Source organism: Lotus japonicus, chromosome 6 (assembly GCF_012489685.1).
Source record: "Lotus japonicus ecotype B-129 chromosome 6, LjGifu_v1.2".
Lineage (NCBI taxonomy): Eukaryota > Viridiplantae > Streptophyta > Magnoliopsida > Fabales > Fabaceae > Lotus > Lotus japonicus.
Window position 1 is genome coordinate 41298243 of NC_080046.1, and position 16574 is coordinate 41314816.

At 43.3% G+C, this 16574-nt stretch overlaps 1 protein-coding gene across 2 annotated transcripts; it reads left to right on the forward strand.

Moving 5' to 3' along the window:
• The first annotated feature begins 1013 nt into the window (after positions 1 to 1013).
• On the forward strand, positions 1014 to 5834 carry LOC130722604 (uncharacterized). 2 transcript variants are annotated; one of them, XM_057573383.1, is made up of 2 exons: positions 1014 to 3381; positions 5481 to 5834. In XM_057573383.1, the coding sequence occupies exon 1, from the start codon at positions 1115 to 1117 to the stop codon at positions 3176 to 3178; it is 2064 nt and encodes a 687-aa protein (XP_057429366.1). In that variant the 5' UTR covers positions 1014 to 1114; the 3' UTR covers positions 3179 to 3381; positions 5481 to 5834. The 2 variants fall into 2 exon arrangements, with proteins under 2 accessions (XP_057429366.1, XP_057429367.1); XM_057573384.1 differs by having other exon boundaries at positions 5491 to 5834.
• The last annotated feature ends 10740 nt before the right edge of the window (positions 5835 to 16574 follow it).

A 16574-nucleotide genomic window follows, 5' to 3' on the forward strand; every position in this document is an offset into this window, starting at 1 on the left:
ACTGAGCAAGGTTGCTAGTGCAGTTGTAACAATCATTGAATAGTGAATTGCCTTCATTCTAAGAAGGAAGAAATCACCTTAACGAGTGGACTGGATTAGCTTGAGTGATTTATCAAGTGAACCAGGATAAAATCATTGTGTGCTTTTCTCTTTCCCTTATCTCGTGCACCTTGTGATTTTTAGTTCGAAAAGATTATTCTTAATCTTAGAAGGATATTTCTAAAAGCTAAAAACCCTATTCAAACCCCCCTTCTAGTGTTTTTCCTACCTTCAGGGTGGAGTGGGATTGTGGTGCTTGCATTCTGTAGATGTGGGTTTCATTGTTGAGGATGTGGGTTGTAGAACGTGGGTGCAATGAAGAATAAGAATGAAAGATGATGTATAGATGATGATAATTTTTTGCAGAATCGAAATAGGGATTAGGAGAATTAGGGAAATTGGGGTTTTTAATTTTTTAAATGCTAAGTTGATTGTTAGTCAGTAGAGTAATGATGTTTGAAGTTAAATTGAGCTTCTTGTTCATATGTATAAACTAGAAATCTGGGGCTGAAGAAAGCTGCTAAGGAAGCAAGGTTCAACCTCTCTTTAAATAAAGCCGAATCTATAGGTGCAATAAAAAAAAGTTATATCTTTTCAAAAAATAGTTTAATTTTAATTAATTAATTTGGGGTAAGTTTGAGTTTTTAATTTTATTAATTTAATTTAATTTAATTTTATGAAGTGTAATTTATTTTTTATTTATTTTTAAAATTCACATAAGCATTTTTACCCAGTCAGCACGCCATTTAAGCATTCGCAGGAGCTCCGAGCTCCGGCGAGGATCCGCTCCAAATAATTTTCAAACATGAGGACCATTTACAATAAATTTTCCGGTAAAGGACCTAGATTTGACGGTAACACAAAGACAGAGACTAATATGATGCTTAACCCTAGATTTTCCTCCAAGTTTGATAGAATTTTATTTTTAGTTTCGAAATCTCGTTCTCTCTCTTCTATACGCAGCGTTTCGCCCTCACAAGTTTTTTTTACTCCTCGCTCTTATTTCACTCTTCACTGCAAACCCTAATTTGAAGCAAATTTGAAGAAACGAGGAGGGAAAGAAAGCTCGAGAACAATGGAGGAAGGTGAGGGTGGGGATCCAATGGATCACTTCCACCGTAACGAAGCTATCTCCGCCGTTGCTGACGACGGTTTCCTGGCCGAGGAAGACGACGATTACGAGGACCTTTACAACGATGTCAATGTTGGTGAAGGGTTCCTTCAATCCTTGCGCAAGAACGATGATTCAGCCTTCAGAAACGACGACGTTGACGACAAGCCGCCTCCAGCTCAAGCTCAAGATGCCGCTGTGGTTCCAGTACCTGGTGTCGGTGAGGGCGGCGGCGGCGGTGGGGTTGTGGAACCGAGGGTTTCTGGAGGAGTTGATGGGTTTAGAGGGAATGAGGTGGTGGGTGTCCAAGGAGGTGGCGGAGGGGGGATTAGGGTTGAATTAGGGCAGAAATCTGGGAAGTTGAGTGAGATTGAGGAGCAGAGTGGTAATGATGGTGTTGGAATCCAGGGTATTGAGCAGCAGCAGCAACCGCATGGTGGTGGTATTGTTGGGAGTGTGGGGAATGAGGGTTTACTGAGACAAGGTCAAGGTGCTGGTGGAGGTGGAGGAGGAATACTTAACAGGGCTGGTGGAAATGGGGTTGGGAATAGTGTGGGCGGTTTTAATACCGGAGTAGGTGGAGGTGGATTTGGAGGTGCTGGTGGTGGTGGCGGCGGCGGAGGAACTGTTCTATTTGTGGGTGATTTGCACTGGTGGACTACTGATGCTGAACTGGAAGCTGAGCTTTGTAAGTATGGGCAAGTGAAGGAAGTTAAGTTTTTTGATGAGAAAGCCAGTGGGAAATCAAAAGGGTATTGCCAGGTTGAGTTTTATGAACCTTCGGCTGCAGCTGCTTGTAAGGATGGGATGAACGAACATGAGTTTAATGGGAGGGCTTGTGTCGTTGCTTATGCATCCCCTTTTACTGTTAAGAAAATGGGAGAGGCTCAGATAGCTAGGAATCAACAGGGGAACGTGAACCAATCTGCAGTTCCCCAGGGAAGGAAGGGTCCTGCTGAGGCAGGAGCTAAGCCGGGTGGTAGTAATGTTGGGACAGGTAATAACTACCAAGGTGGAGATGGCAATAGAGGTTATGGAAGAGGAAACTGGGGGAGAGGGAACAATCCTGGTATGGGGAATAGAGGGCCTGTTAATCAAATGAGGAATAGGGGTGGTAGAGGTATAATGGGTAATGGTGGAAATGGGTTTGGACAGGGTATGGGTGCTAATCCCCCTCTGATGCATCATCAGTCTATGATGAATCAGGGTTTTGATCCTGCATTTGGTGGTCCAATTGGTAGAATGGGCAACTATGGAGGCTTTCCCGGTGCTCCGACACCTCCATTCTCGGGTATTATGCCTTCATTCCCTGGTGTTGGAGGTGTAGGTATGCCTGGAGTAGCTCCTCATGTTAATCCAGCCTTTTTTGGTAGAGGTATGCATATGAATGGTATGGGGATGATGCCCACATCAGGTATGGATGGTCCTAATATGGGAATGTGGTCAGATCCAAATATGGGTGGATGGGGTGGTGAAGAGCCTGGTGGTGGCAAGGCCGGAGAGTCAAGTTATGGGGAAGAAGCAGCATCTGACCATCAGTATGGTGAGGTGAACCACGATAGAGCTGGTTGGACTAATACTACGAGGGATAAAGATCGAGGTTCAGAAAGGGACTGGTCCGGTACTTCTGAGCGAAGGTACCGGGATGATAGAGATCAAGGATATGAAAGAGATGCACCTAGTGAAAAAGATATGGGACATGACCATGAATGGTCTGGAAGAAGGCAGCGTGATGATAGAGAAATGGGCCGAGAGCGATCTCGTGACCGTGATCGGGAACGATCTCGAGACCGTGACCGTGAAAGGGATCGCGATCGAGACCGTGAGCGTGACAGGTACAGGGAAGATAGGGGCAGGTATGCAGATCATCATAGATACAGAGATCGTGAAGCAGAGCCTGATGATGAATTGGAGAGAGGACGGTCATCAAGGACTCACAGCAAATCACGGTTATCACATGATGAGGAACACCATTCTAGGCCAAGAGATGCTGATTATGGGAAGAGAAGGCGGCTTACCTCTGAGTAACTTTATATGCTGCTTATTATTTCTTTGAATACTTTCCATGGAGGGAGGAAAGAACAGTAACTGAGGTCAGGATTTGTTATTGTTGTTTGAATTCTCTGGTTGTGCTCCTCTGGTCCAGAAGTTGTTGAGCAGCTGTTTTACTTCATTCACTTGTAATGGTTGCTTCTTGTTTTGGAGCATGGTTTCTTTCATCTGTTAGAAAGGTTAGTTTCTAAACTTCACTGCTTTATCTGCTTGTGTTATTGACTTATTGGTTCTTGATTTGTGATACCTGCCTGCTATGCTTATTATGATGAATAATTGTATAAGGCTAAATGTTTCTGTTTTGCTGTGTTGTTTTGATGAACTCTTCCGTTGGTACAGAACTAATTGTAAACTAATATAGTGTATTTGTATAACTGTTGACTTGGACCTAAGCGCAGAAAAATCTGCTTTCATCTCCACAATATGAATTTTTCCTTTAATGTTTGAGGCTTTGGACTTTGTGAAATTCCGCTTGCATGGTGCCAATGGAAATCCTACCGCAACATAGTCTTAAATCTTAACTATAGATGAAAACAATCTAGGAAGACTACTATTAACTGTTGTTTAGAGGCTTTAGCAAGTAGATTTCTTTGGCATTTAGAATATTCTAACTTCTTAGTTATGGGATGAATCAGCATGTTTGGGGTAAAGTTTTTGAAATTTAGTGTGAAATAATTTAATGAAGCATAGAATTATTATGTCAGATTTCCTAGAAGCAAATGATAGCCAACAGGTGAGAAGCCTACTAGAGTTATGTCAGTGACTCAGTGGAAGGAGACATGACGTACATTAATGTTGAAACACAAGTTCTACTGAGCAGAGTGGCACCACAATATATCAAACTTAACTTGAAGATGTCAAAAAACTGTTGATAGTTTGGATTTAGAAGAAGGTCTAGGAGTGATGACATAAACTTCCTTAAGGAGGTTTCTGGAAAGAATAATCCGTAAGAGGTGGAGATACACTCCCTCATGATTTAGACAGGTGGGCGCAAACGTAGATAGAACACTAGGACTGCACTTGGTGCCTGGTGGGTTGTGGTAGTTATAGGTACAGAGAGCTTCTTGGGGTGACTGGCTTGAGATTGGTGGGAACTATGGTAGACTCTGATGGATTTGAAACTTGATACAGTGGTGAATATGATATGGTCAATTATGGGAGCAGAGAGAGAGAGAGAGAGAGTGATATGGATGGAGTAAAATTTATGTTACAGTGGTTGGAATTTGTGCACAACCAATGGGAAGCAAAACACAAATAGAGGTGGAGTAAGACAAGAGCTCAAACTGAAACCATTAAAAAAGATGAAGGTCTAAATGGCCTCTATAAAGAACTGAACTGGTTTTTGACATAATGCAGTTGAGTAATTTAATCTGTTTAGTTAGCCCTACTTAGTCTAAAACACATTTTTAGTTGTGAAAACAAAGTCCAACTAGGGAGAATCAAATATTTATTTTTCCTGAAACCAGGATTGTCAACAACGTGCTATAGCGGCGCTATAGCCGTAACAGTGCATAGAGGTCCTTGGCTGCTCCTAGTTGTAGCGTAATGGTGCAGTTCAGTGTAGCGGCTGTTGTGGCCGTTCTTGTGGAGGAAATAGCGGTTCTTTTTGGTCGCCATTAGGTGGAACTGATATAAACCCAAAAAGTGCACTCAAAGTTAATGATATTAGGGCATCAGGGTTTTTGCTTTGGAAACATACTTGTAAGGGTCTATGAACGCATTGAGGATTGACCTGTTGATGACTTCTTAGACAACTTATGAAGTCATGTTTGTCTCTTCTCTCTTGCTGACCGTAGTATAGAAGGAGCTAATGCTAATAGAGGTTGAAGCCCTATAACTAAATAATAGAAAAGGGATCAAAATTGCAGCGACAATGTATGAGTGTCAGCGCCGATAGCAGCTGGAACCCAAAAACAGGGAACGAAAATGGAGTACCTTAAAAAATCAGGATGACAATGATAAACTAGATTGGTTGGTGGGGAGGAGAGAATAATGTTGTTATAAGAGAGGCTCAAACATCAATGTTTCCTGCAAATTATATGCATTTATATGGTCTAAACACCTGGTATGTGAAGTTGTCCGAAGGTGAATTTTTAATTGGTTGTTTACGGGGTTAATGTGATCTTTGTTATCATCTCGAAAACTAATTAATTTTCTAATTTTCTGTTTTGCTGAGTTGCCAACGTATTCCTTTCTCCTTTTATATTAATCATACATGCTCTTTCTTCTTTATTTTAATACCTTCTGACTGCAACTATTATTGCTATATGAGCTTCAGCTTTTTGCAGGCCAATTGTTTCAAGGAAGGAAGCTGTTCATTCAAACTCTGGGTTGCACTGGGGAATGAGAGCCTACAACATTGGAGATTCAAGTCATGACAATCCTTTTCTTTCATTGAGATGTGGAACTTTAGCTATGCAGTTATTAGCTCTTGATTTTCATTTATGTTTTATTTATTAGCACTGTGACTAAACCAATGATGTTGATGTAATGGGTTTTACATGCTGAAGTCTGAAATGTGGCAGACTATTTAGAACTTGTTGTTTGAATGTACTAGGATTTAGCAGAGGATGTTGATGATGTGCCCCTTTCTGATTGGCTTCGTGTTGTATCATTTTTACCCACTTTTTTCTTTTGATGTTTTCCCCCCTAACATTTTGTTAGTATAGCGGCTTAGAATGCAAATATTGTGTATGATGTAGAGCTAACCATTCAATTACTGTAATCACTCAAAGCTGGAGAATTGTATATAGTTTTGATGTAATACATATACTTCTCTGATAAAGGTCGAATCCATCTCCAGTTTTGTTTTATGGTCTTTTCTTGTTCATAGCTAGTCTCTTTGCTTAGTGTTTTTTTTTTTGTTGAGGAGGATGCCCACTTTTTCACTCGTTGAAGAAACCAAGTTTATGATAAAAATTCACCTTTTTTACTTCCAAAAGTGAAGATTAAATTTACTTTAGAAACTGGACTGGGCGGGGCATAAAAGATGCTCATGCCCGCCCTAAACGAGCGATCAACCGAACGAAGGCAGTCATGGTGGGAATCAACGACACAGCAAATAGCTTTGCCTTTCCTTAGGTGGACCCACGAGCCAGCTGGAAGATTCTTTTGGATTTGTCTTATATGCATAGGAATTTGGGCCCTAGTTGTCAGGCCCAAATATAGGAAAAGTCCATGTCATGACCACACCCTCTATAAAAGGGGAGGTCATCAACTTGTACGAGACACCTTTTTTCAACATTAATGAGAATATACTTTTTCTGACTTCTTTGCTATTTTAAGTGCTCTGCTAGGGTTTGCTTTCTTTCCTTATCTTACGTAAGCTTCTCTAGTACAGAACATTGGCGCCGTCTGTGGCTCTGACCTAGATCTACCAGTGACGTAGAAGGTGGGGGTTACGAGCCATGGAGACTCGTTCATGCGGCGTGGGTCGCCGTAATCATCGCCGGCGAGGTGGTGGTCGTCACGGCGGCCGCGGCGGCGACCGGACAACAATCGTCCTATACTTCATGAGCAAGAGCAGGAGGCTTCTTCGGAGGGGGTTCACTCAGTGGCGCAGTCACCAGCGTCGACGCTGGTGAACGTAGCTCCGGGAAAACCTTCAGATCTGATAGCCAAATCAGATCCAGGCGTCAGGCGGCGATCAACGCCGCCTGAATATGTGAACTTAGAAGACCTTAAAACAAGTGCTCCACGGAAAACACAGGAAGTAATGACGGGTATCACGCCTGCGGCTTTGCAACAAATGTTAGATACTTTGCAGAAGGTGCAAACCCAAAACGAGCAGTTACAAGCCCAAGTCGAGTATCTAACTTAGAGGCAAGATTTTAAGCACGGACAACATCTTGAGGCAGAGGACGTAGTCGAATTTCAACCTTTTGTTCCAGCTATCACCAAGGTAGACATACCCAAGCATCTACAAACAATGGCATTAGACGCCTTCTCAGGCGACTCTGATCCCATGGAACATCTGAGATATTTTAACACCAAAATGGTAATTGGTGGGGCAACGGACGCGGTGAAGTGCAGATTATTGCCTTCAACATTCAAAGGAATGGCGATGCAGTGGTTCATCACACAACCGCCTTTCTCCATTGACAATTTTACTGATCTGTCTACCAAGTTCCTGACTCAATTCTCCGCCAACAAAACTACAAAAGCAACAATGTTTGATCTCATCAGCATGCATCAGCAGCCAGGGGAGAAGTTAAAAACCTACATGGCACGCTTCAGTAAGATGGCGGTTCAGTTGGAGGAGGATAACCCGGATGTATGCTTGGCGTCTTTCAAAAATGGCCTTAGGGCGGGAGATTTAAATCGGGACTTAACGAGGCGACCAGCGAGGGACATGATGGATCTTCGCGCTCGCGTTCAGGGATTCATCCTAATTGAATAAGATGATCAGAAAAAACAAGAGAGGGAGGAAGGGCGCAAGCAGGCCCAATCTGGCGGCAGGAAAAACCCAAGGCGGGGAAAGAAACCAGGATAGCACAAACTCCGCGTATGCCAAGACCGGGACCATATCAAAACTCCAAACCCGGATTTCAAAATACATGGCACAGAAGTCCCCAAGGTCCCACTGCAACCTCAACTGGCCAGCATGGTGCCTCGCCACCTCCAGTTCCACTTACTAAGTTGAATGCCCCCCTAAGTACCATTTTAAAAGCAGTTGGGCAGACAAATGTTGTGCAGTATCCACCGCCTCCCCGGCGGCCGCCAGCTAATGTGGATACAAATAGGTGGTGTGAGTACCACAAAGCGTTGGGGCATACTACGGATAATTGTTGGAACTTGAGGCGGGAAATTGATCGCCTGATCAAGGTTGGCCATTTAGCAAATTTTGTTAAAGACACAACAACACCAGAGGCCGCTAAGATAACACAAGGGGACAAAGGCAAAGGAAAGGAGATAGTTGAAGAGTTGGGCGATCCTGTTGGGGAATGCTCATCCATTACGGGAGGATTTGGAGGGGGCGCAATTTCAAGCAAGGCTAGAAAGCGTTATGTGGCGGCAGTACACTCAGTACATGAGGCGTACGAGGGCGAATGTTGGTTGAATCACTCTCCCATTATATTTACCCCCAGGATTTTGCGCATGTTATTCCCCATGACAACGACCCAATTGTAGTAACAATCAGGGTTAACAATTACATGACGAAAAAAGTTTTTTTAGACCAGGGATCTTCGGCGGACATCATTTATGGAGATGCCTTTGATCGCCTGGGGTTGAAGGAATCAGACTTGAAACCATATAAAGGAACCTTGGTGGGATTTACAGGGGACTGTGTCAATGTGCGGGGATACGTGGAAATACCAACCGCCTTTGGAGAAGGGGAGTTTGTCAAGAAATTTCAGGTGAAGTATCTAGTATTGGCGTGTAGAGCTAATTACAATGTACTCCTGGGGAGGGATACCCTCAACAAGTTATGCGCTGTCATTTCAACTGCTCACTTAACTGTCAAGTATCCAGCGTGCAATGGGAAGGTCGGGATACTACGTGTAGACCAGAATGCAGCAAGAGAGTGTTATTTAAGAAGTGTGGCGCTCTATGGGCGAAAGGCCGCCAAGGAAAGCCACCGAATCACAGAAATTTTTCCACAAGAAGGGTTTAGTCTAGACCCAAGAGACGATGCTGACGATTTTCGCCCACAACCGCTGGAAGAAACCAAGCAGGTGCAAATCAAGGATAAGTCTTTGAAGATTGGCAGCAGTTTAACAAAGGAGCAAGAGAAAAGATTGATCACCCTTTTAGGTGATAATTTGGACCTCTTTGCATGGACCATCAATGATGTACCGGGGATTGACCCCAATGCGATAACCCATAAACTGGCCATACGACCAGGGGCGACACCAGTCATCCAGCCAAGGCGAAGAATGAGTGATGAAAAGAATAAGGCAGTGCAACTAGAGACTAAGAAATTAATCAAGGCTCGATTTATCCGTGAGGTGCAGTACCCAACTTGGCTCGCCAATGTGGTGATGGTCAAGAAGGCCAATGGGAAATGGCGAATGTGCACAGATTACACAAGTTTGAACAAAGTGTGTCCCAAAGATTCATATCCGCTTCCTAATGTTGATAAGCTTGTGGATGGAGCTTCCGGAAATGAACTTTTAAGTCTCATGGATGCTTACTCAGGCTATAATCAAATTATGATGCATCCGTCTGACGAGGAAAGTACAGCATTCATGACTAATCAGGCGAATTATTGTTACAAGACAATGCCTTTTGGTTTGAAGAATGCAGGAGCTACGTACCAACGGCTCATGGATAAAATTTTTTCAAGACAAGTAGGCAGGAATATGGAGGTATATGTGGATGACATGATTGTAAAGTCCGCCAGGGCTGGTGACCACAGCGATGATCTTAAGGAAGCATTTGCTCAATTAAGAACATATCAAATGAAGTTAAATCCTGAAAAATGTTCTTTTGGGATTAGGGGGAAAGTTCCTGGGATTTATGTTAACGTCAAGGGGGATAGAAGTAAATCCTGATAAGGGGAAGGCGATCTTGGAAATGAAAAGCCCAACAAGTGTAAAGGAGGTTCAACGTTTAACAGGACGCATGGCTGCCTTATCACGATTTTTGCCAATGGCGGGGGACAAAGCGGCCCCATTCTTTACCTGTTTAAAAAAGAACTCGAAGTTTCAATGGACAGAGGCATGCGAACAAGCTTTTACCAAGTTGAAAGAAACATTGGCAACGCTACTAGTGCTTTCCAAACCCACGCCAGGCGTTCCTTTGATACTTTACTTGGCAGTCACTAACAAGGCGGTGAGTACGGTGTTGCTCCAGGAAGAAGGAAAAAAGCAGAAGGTTATATATTTTGTGAGCCATACTTTGCAGGGGGCGGAATTGAGGTACCAAAAAATTGAAAAGGCAGCTTTGGCAATTCTAAACACAGCAAGGCGTCTTAGGCCGTATTTTCAAAGTTTCCAAGTCAAGGTTAAAACCGACGTTCCTTTAAGGCAGGTACTCCAGAAGCCCGATTTATCAGGGCGATTGGTCAGCTGGTCAGTTGAGTTATCAGAATATGATATACAATACGAGCCAAGGGGCCAAGTTACAATCCAAAGTTTGATCGACTTTGTGGCAGAATTAACACCCGCGGAAGGCGAGAAAACGCAAGGAGAGTGGGTCCTATTTGTGGATGGATCCTCCAATGACACTGGAAGTGGGGCTGGGATAACTATTGAAAGCCCGGACAAAATGGTCATCGAACAATCTTTAAAATTCGAGTTCAAGGCGAGCAACAATCAATCCGAATATGAGGCTTTAATCGCCGGCTTAAGGCTTGCTATTGAGTTGGGCGTCCAGAAGTTATTCATCAAAGGAGATTCGCAGTTGGTTGTTAAGCAGGTAAAAGGCGAGTATCAAGTGAAGGATCCGCAACTTTCTAAATACTTGGAAGTGGTACGCAGATTAATGATGGAGGTAAAAAATATAAGGATAGAACATGTTCCGAGAGGTCAAAATGAGAGGGCTGATGTGCTGGCAAAATTGGCCAGTACGGAGCGATTGGGCAATTATCAGACAGTCATCCAAGAAACCCTTCCTCGCCCAAGTATTGATTTGGTGGAAGTAAAGTTAAAAGCAGTAAAGTCAGTGACTGAAGGCGAGACTTCTTGGATGGAGTCAATCAAGATTTTCCTGGAAAATCCTCCAAGGGACGACGATCTGAACTCAAGAGCAAAACGTAGGGAGGCCAGTTTTTATACACTGGTAGATGGCGAGTTATATCGGCGGGGAATTATGTCTCCTATGCTCAAGTGTGTTGACACTAAGGATGCCCCTGGGATAATGGCGAAAGTCCATGAAGGAGTGTGCTCCAGTCATATCGGTGGGCGATCATTAGTAGTAAAGGTATTGAGGGCAGGATTTTATTGGCCAACAATGAAGAAGGACTGTCTGGAATACGTCAAGAAATGTGAAAAGTGTCAAGTCTTTTCTGACCTACATAAGGCACCACCGGAAGAATTAACAACCATGATGGCACCTTGGCCATTCGCTATGTGGGGGACTGACATTCTAGGACCATTCCCAGTAGCAAAGGCACAAATGAAGTATATCATCGTGGCGGTTGATTACTTCACCAAATGGATAGAAGCTGAAGCAGTGGCGACTATCACAACCGCCAAGGTCAGGAATTTTCTGTGGCGAAGAATTGTGTGCAGATTTGGGGTTCCCATGGCATTGGTAATGGACAATGGGACCCAATTTACAAGTAATGTCACCCGGGAATTTTGCGCAGAAATGAGAATTGAAATGCGATTTGCCTCGGTAGAACATCCACAAACCAATGGACAGGCCGAGTCAGCTAACAAGGTTATTTTGAAAGGCTTAAAAAAGAAGCTGGATGAAGCGAAAGGACTTTGGGCGGAAGAATTATCAGGCGTCCTATGGGCATATAACACCACTGAACAGTCAAGCACAAGGGAAACCCCATATCGTTTAACTTATGGAACTGATGCCATGCTCCCTGTGGAAATAGAAAACCAAAGTTGGCGAGTAGCTCGGTTTAATGAGAATGACAACGGGGGAAATTTGATAGCAAATCTAATCATGCTGCCTGAGGAACAACGAGAGGCACACATAAGGAATGAGGCAGGGAAAGTGAAGGTCGCAAGAAAATTCTCAACGAAAGTGGTGCCAAGAAAGATGAGGGTAGGAGACTTAGTGCTCCGAAAAAATACTATACCTGACAAACACAACAAACTTTCGCCCAATTGGGGCGGGCCTTACAGGATTATAGGCGACGTTGGAGGAGGAGCTTATAAATTGGAACAACTTAACGGTCAAAGGGTTCCACGAACATGGAACGCCTCACATCTGAAGCAGTATTTTAGTTAAAAGGGAACAACAAAGGCGAATGAAGCCGCACTCTTTTTCCCTTTCTTTGGAAAGGTTTTTAATGAGGCGGCATATGTAAAGAATGAAGGGACAATTGTTCCCATGTATGGAAAGTAATGAAAAAATCATTTCAAAAGACTTACTTATTTTTTGATTTATATTACGAGTTTATGCAGTGCAAATCGTATCAAGGTATACAATACCGCGAATAAACCTTTCGGAATAAGAAAGTATCGCCATCAAATGTTAAAAGCCTTGGCAATTCTAGTGGCCACTAGAAACCAAGCCTCGTCGAAAAATCGGCTAAGGTATATAAACCAAAATAAAAAGAAAATTCAGTAAACAAAAACTTCAAGGTAACCACAATTGAACTTAAACGAATTTCATTGAAAATAAGAAAGGGGCGAAGCCCATACATGACTTAAAACAACAATGAGCAAAAGAGCAAAAGGGCAAAGCCCAAAGCAAATCTAGACTTAAACAAAATAAAGAAAAACTAAAATCAAGCCAGGTTCTCATTGTTGGCGTTGTTGTCTTGGCTTGCGACAGTTTGAGGGTCTTCCTTTCCTTGATCCTCATTCTTGTCCTGGTCATTCCCATCTACGCCATTTCCTTCCTCATGCTCTCTTTCAGAATCAAATTGAGGAAGAAGGTCGAAGCCAACATCATCATCGCCAATCACCTGGCCATCCTTGATCTCCTTCAGATACCTGATACGGGAAAGATCAAAGCCCGGTTCAACAACACTTATTTGCTCTTTGGCCGCCAGAAAGCCTTGAGAAAATTGGAGGGAGGCGCGCCCTAAAATGGAAGCATTCAGGCGTTCATACTTCTTCTCTAGCTTTTGACACTTAGCCTGAACGGCATTGTGTTTGACGTTGATGGTTTCTTTCATAGACTTGGTCTTCTGAAGGAGCAGGTTAGAAGCCGCCAAGTCATCAGTTAACTTAGCGCACTTCTCCTCAGCAGACTTCAAATGTTTGTTGGCTGTCTCAGCATCGACTTTCGCTCGCTCATATGCAGCCTTATAGTCAGTCGCCTTCTTCTCAAAGCGATTCTTGGCCGACTGCAACTCTTTCACACACTAAGCCATTCCCGCCACGGTGCTGGCGGCATAAAGCGCATGGAAAATGGCCAGGGAAGCAATGTTGGGGGGACCTTGACCGGAAACATCTTTGTGAATCCGGTTGTCAAAAGTGCGAGCCATGAAGTCCAACCTGTTGAAGTGAGGATCAGATAAGCTCAGCAAAGGGGGAGGAGCCTCGCCACCGATGGCTGAGCTAGTGCCAGCATGGCTAAATGGAGTTAGCGGGCGGTTGATCAACATACTTGGATCCTGGTGGGGTGGTGGTTGATCATGTCCCTTCTTTTTCTCCGCGGGTTGACTCTTGGAAGCCAAACCGGTTGGATTGAGAGTTGACTGGTGAAGAGGTTTACCACCAACAGTTTTTTCAACAGCGCCTGAAGTTCTTTGGCGCTTAGGGTCCCTGACGTTATCAGAGTCTGGAGCACCTTCGTTCTTTTTCTTCTGTTCAGCCTCGGCGGCCCTTTTCCTCGCCGCCGCAGCAGATTGGGCGAGGTACTCCTTCATCTTTAGCGGGTTAGCGTCGACCTTGCTTTTTCCCATTGTAGCTACACGAAAAGTATCAGTTAGACAGGACACATGAATAAAAAGAAAGGCAAGTTAGGTGCGAAGATTATAAACTTACTAAAAAATTGATTTAAGGTGCCGGATTTCGACGCCTCAATCAAGTCATGTCCAGAAATTACTGGTAGTGTGCGGAGGTAATCGGCGATCCCTCGTTCAGAATCATCCAAGGCGTCATATGAAACGGAGATTTTTCAGCGAGGAGTTTTTGTCCAATAAAAGGGGAAAAGAGGATTATTTTCGGAATCTCGAAACAAGTTCTTTATTTCAGGCGACTCCATAACTTTGAAGTATTTTTTCTGCCACACTTTGTAATGGCTCTTAAGGGCGGTAAATCGGCTCATTTTCTTGCGGGCTAAAAGGGGAACCCACTTCACGGATGTAGGTTTCGTGGTGACTGACTTGTAGAAAAGGAAAAACAAGGGGTAGGTGGGAGTGAAGCTCAAATGTTCGCAAAGAATTTCGAAGCAACGGATAAAACCCCAGGCGTTAGGCTGGAGTTGACAAGGCGCCACGTTCAGAAAGGATAGAACGTGACATATAAAAGGCGAGAAAGGAAGTTTAATATTTAAGTCCAGGAAAAAATAACCATAAACAAAAAAGAAGTCGGGCGACTCATCAGATGACTCTTTGCGTAAAAGAACACAATCATCCTCGCCACATGGAAGAACATTCAACTGAAGATCTTCGTTATTAGAGGTGGCGGGATTTATCTTCGTAAACCCTTGGGCCGATATTCGAAGCGAGTTGATGCTCCCAATGCTGCCCCAGATAGAACGCCAAAGACATTTATCTTCAACCAAATGCACGTTTGTACGCCATTCGGGTGAAGATAAATCTCCATTAGAAGAAAGAACAGAGTCTACAGAGCCGGCGGGCCCGGAATCCTCGTGAGTGGAAGGCGAGGATTGAATTTCAATAACAGTGGGGGCAGAAAATTCCCCCTCCGTAGAGGGTGAAGAAAGTTCCAGGGAAGAAATGCTAATATTTTTCAACGACATGCTGGGTAATTTCATAAAAAGAAGAAAGAAGAAGATGAACAGATTCAAAAAGAAAAAAGAAGAAGATGAACAAATTCAAGAAGATAAAAGAGGAAGATGAACAGTTTCAAGAAAGAGAAAGAACTCACCGGAGGAAGCGGTGGAAGATTGGGTAAGTAGGACGTCTGCTATGGGAGAACACCGCGCAATGACGACGGCCGGAGTGAGCGGAGATTCGCCGGAGTTCAAAAAAGAGAAGGTAAGAATTTCAGAGAAAGTTTCAGGGAAAGAGTTTCAGAAAAGTGAAAAGTGAAAGGTAAAAAGGGGTTTTTATAGAGGAAAAAGGAGGAGAGAGAATGAGTGGGGAAGATCGTGAAGAGTCGTGGGATTTGAAATTTGAAAAGGTATGAAGTGAAAAGATGTAACTCCTCGAGACGCACACCCGGAAACCGCATTCATGGCAAATGATGACTAAATCCCGGAAAACAAGGATTACGTGCGTCAGTTGAAAAGACGTGATTGACGGTTATGGTAAGAGCGATGTATTAACGAAAATAAAAAGGGGCGATGTATCAACGACAATAAAAGGGCGATGTATTAACGAAAATAAAAAGGGGCGATGTATTAACGAAAATAAAAAGGGGCGATGTATCAACGAAAATAAAATGGCGATGTATTAACGAAAATAAAAAGGGGCGATGTATCAACGACAATAAAAGGGCGATGTATTAACGAAAATAAAAAGGGGCGATGTATCAACGACAATAAAAGGGCGATGTATTAACGAAAATAAAAAGGGGCGATGTATTAACGAAAATAAAAAGGGGCGATGTATCAACGAAAATAAAATGGCGATGTATCAATGAAAATAAAAAGGGGGATATATCAAGAATGTGGCGACATACCCGCAAACACGAGGAATAGTGATATCCTGACACGTCACAAGGCAAACAATAAAAGCGGGCGACAAAGTAGCATATTAAAGACATTTCGACTCAAGTTACCCGAGCCTCATGTCTTGGGGGCATGTGGACTGGGCGGGGCATAAAAGATGCTCATGCCCGCCCTAAACGAGCGATCAACCGAACGAAGGCAGCCATGGCGGGAATCAACGACACAGCGAATAGCTTTGCCTTTCCTTAGGTGGACCCACGAGTCAGCTGGAAGATTCTTTTGGATTTGTCTTATATGCATAGGAATTTGGGCCCTAGTTGTCAGGCCCAAATATAGGAAAAGTCCATGTCATGACCACACCCTCTATAAAAGGGGAGGTCATCAACTTGTACGAGACACCTTTTTTCAACATTAATGAGAATATACTTTTTCTGACTTCTTTGCTATTTTAAGTGCTCTGCTAGGGTTTGCTTTCTTTCCTTATCTTACGTAAGCTTCTCTAGTACAGAACAGAAACCATTGAAATCAAATCACTGCTGTTACTTTCATTTCTTGCCAATGCTCTAGTAACCACTGAACAGGGGTCGGTTTAATCCGCTACCTGTGATGCATCCCTCTCCTTTTCATATACTTCCTGAATCTGCTGTCTAGGCCTTCTGTTAGTGATGGTTTGTCCTGAAGATCACATGTAAGGCTTATGAATGTGTAGGAATTATAATTGTGTTTTTTTATCTATAGTGAACTCATGCTTTTCTTTAGGATTTAGAATTTGGAGTCTTGACTAACTTAGAGGAGACTGGAAATAATAGTGGTAATTTAGGATGAATGACTTTATCAACTTATTTATTTAGGGTTGGTACCTTATCAAGTATCTGTTGTCGAGGATTGGATGTTATGTGTTCCTTATAATTATTATTCTGTTCCTCAGGTCCCTGATTGCACTACAAAAAAAAACGCATTTTGCGGCACTTCTGGAAGAATTTTGCGGCGGTTAAAACCG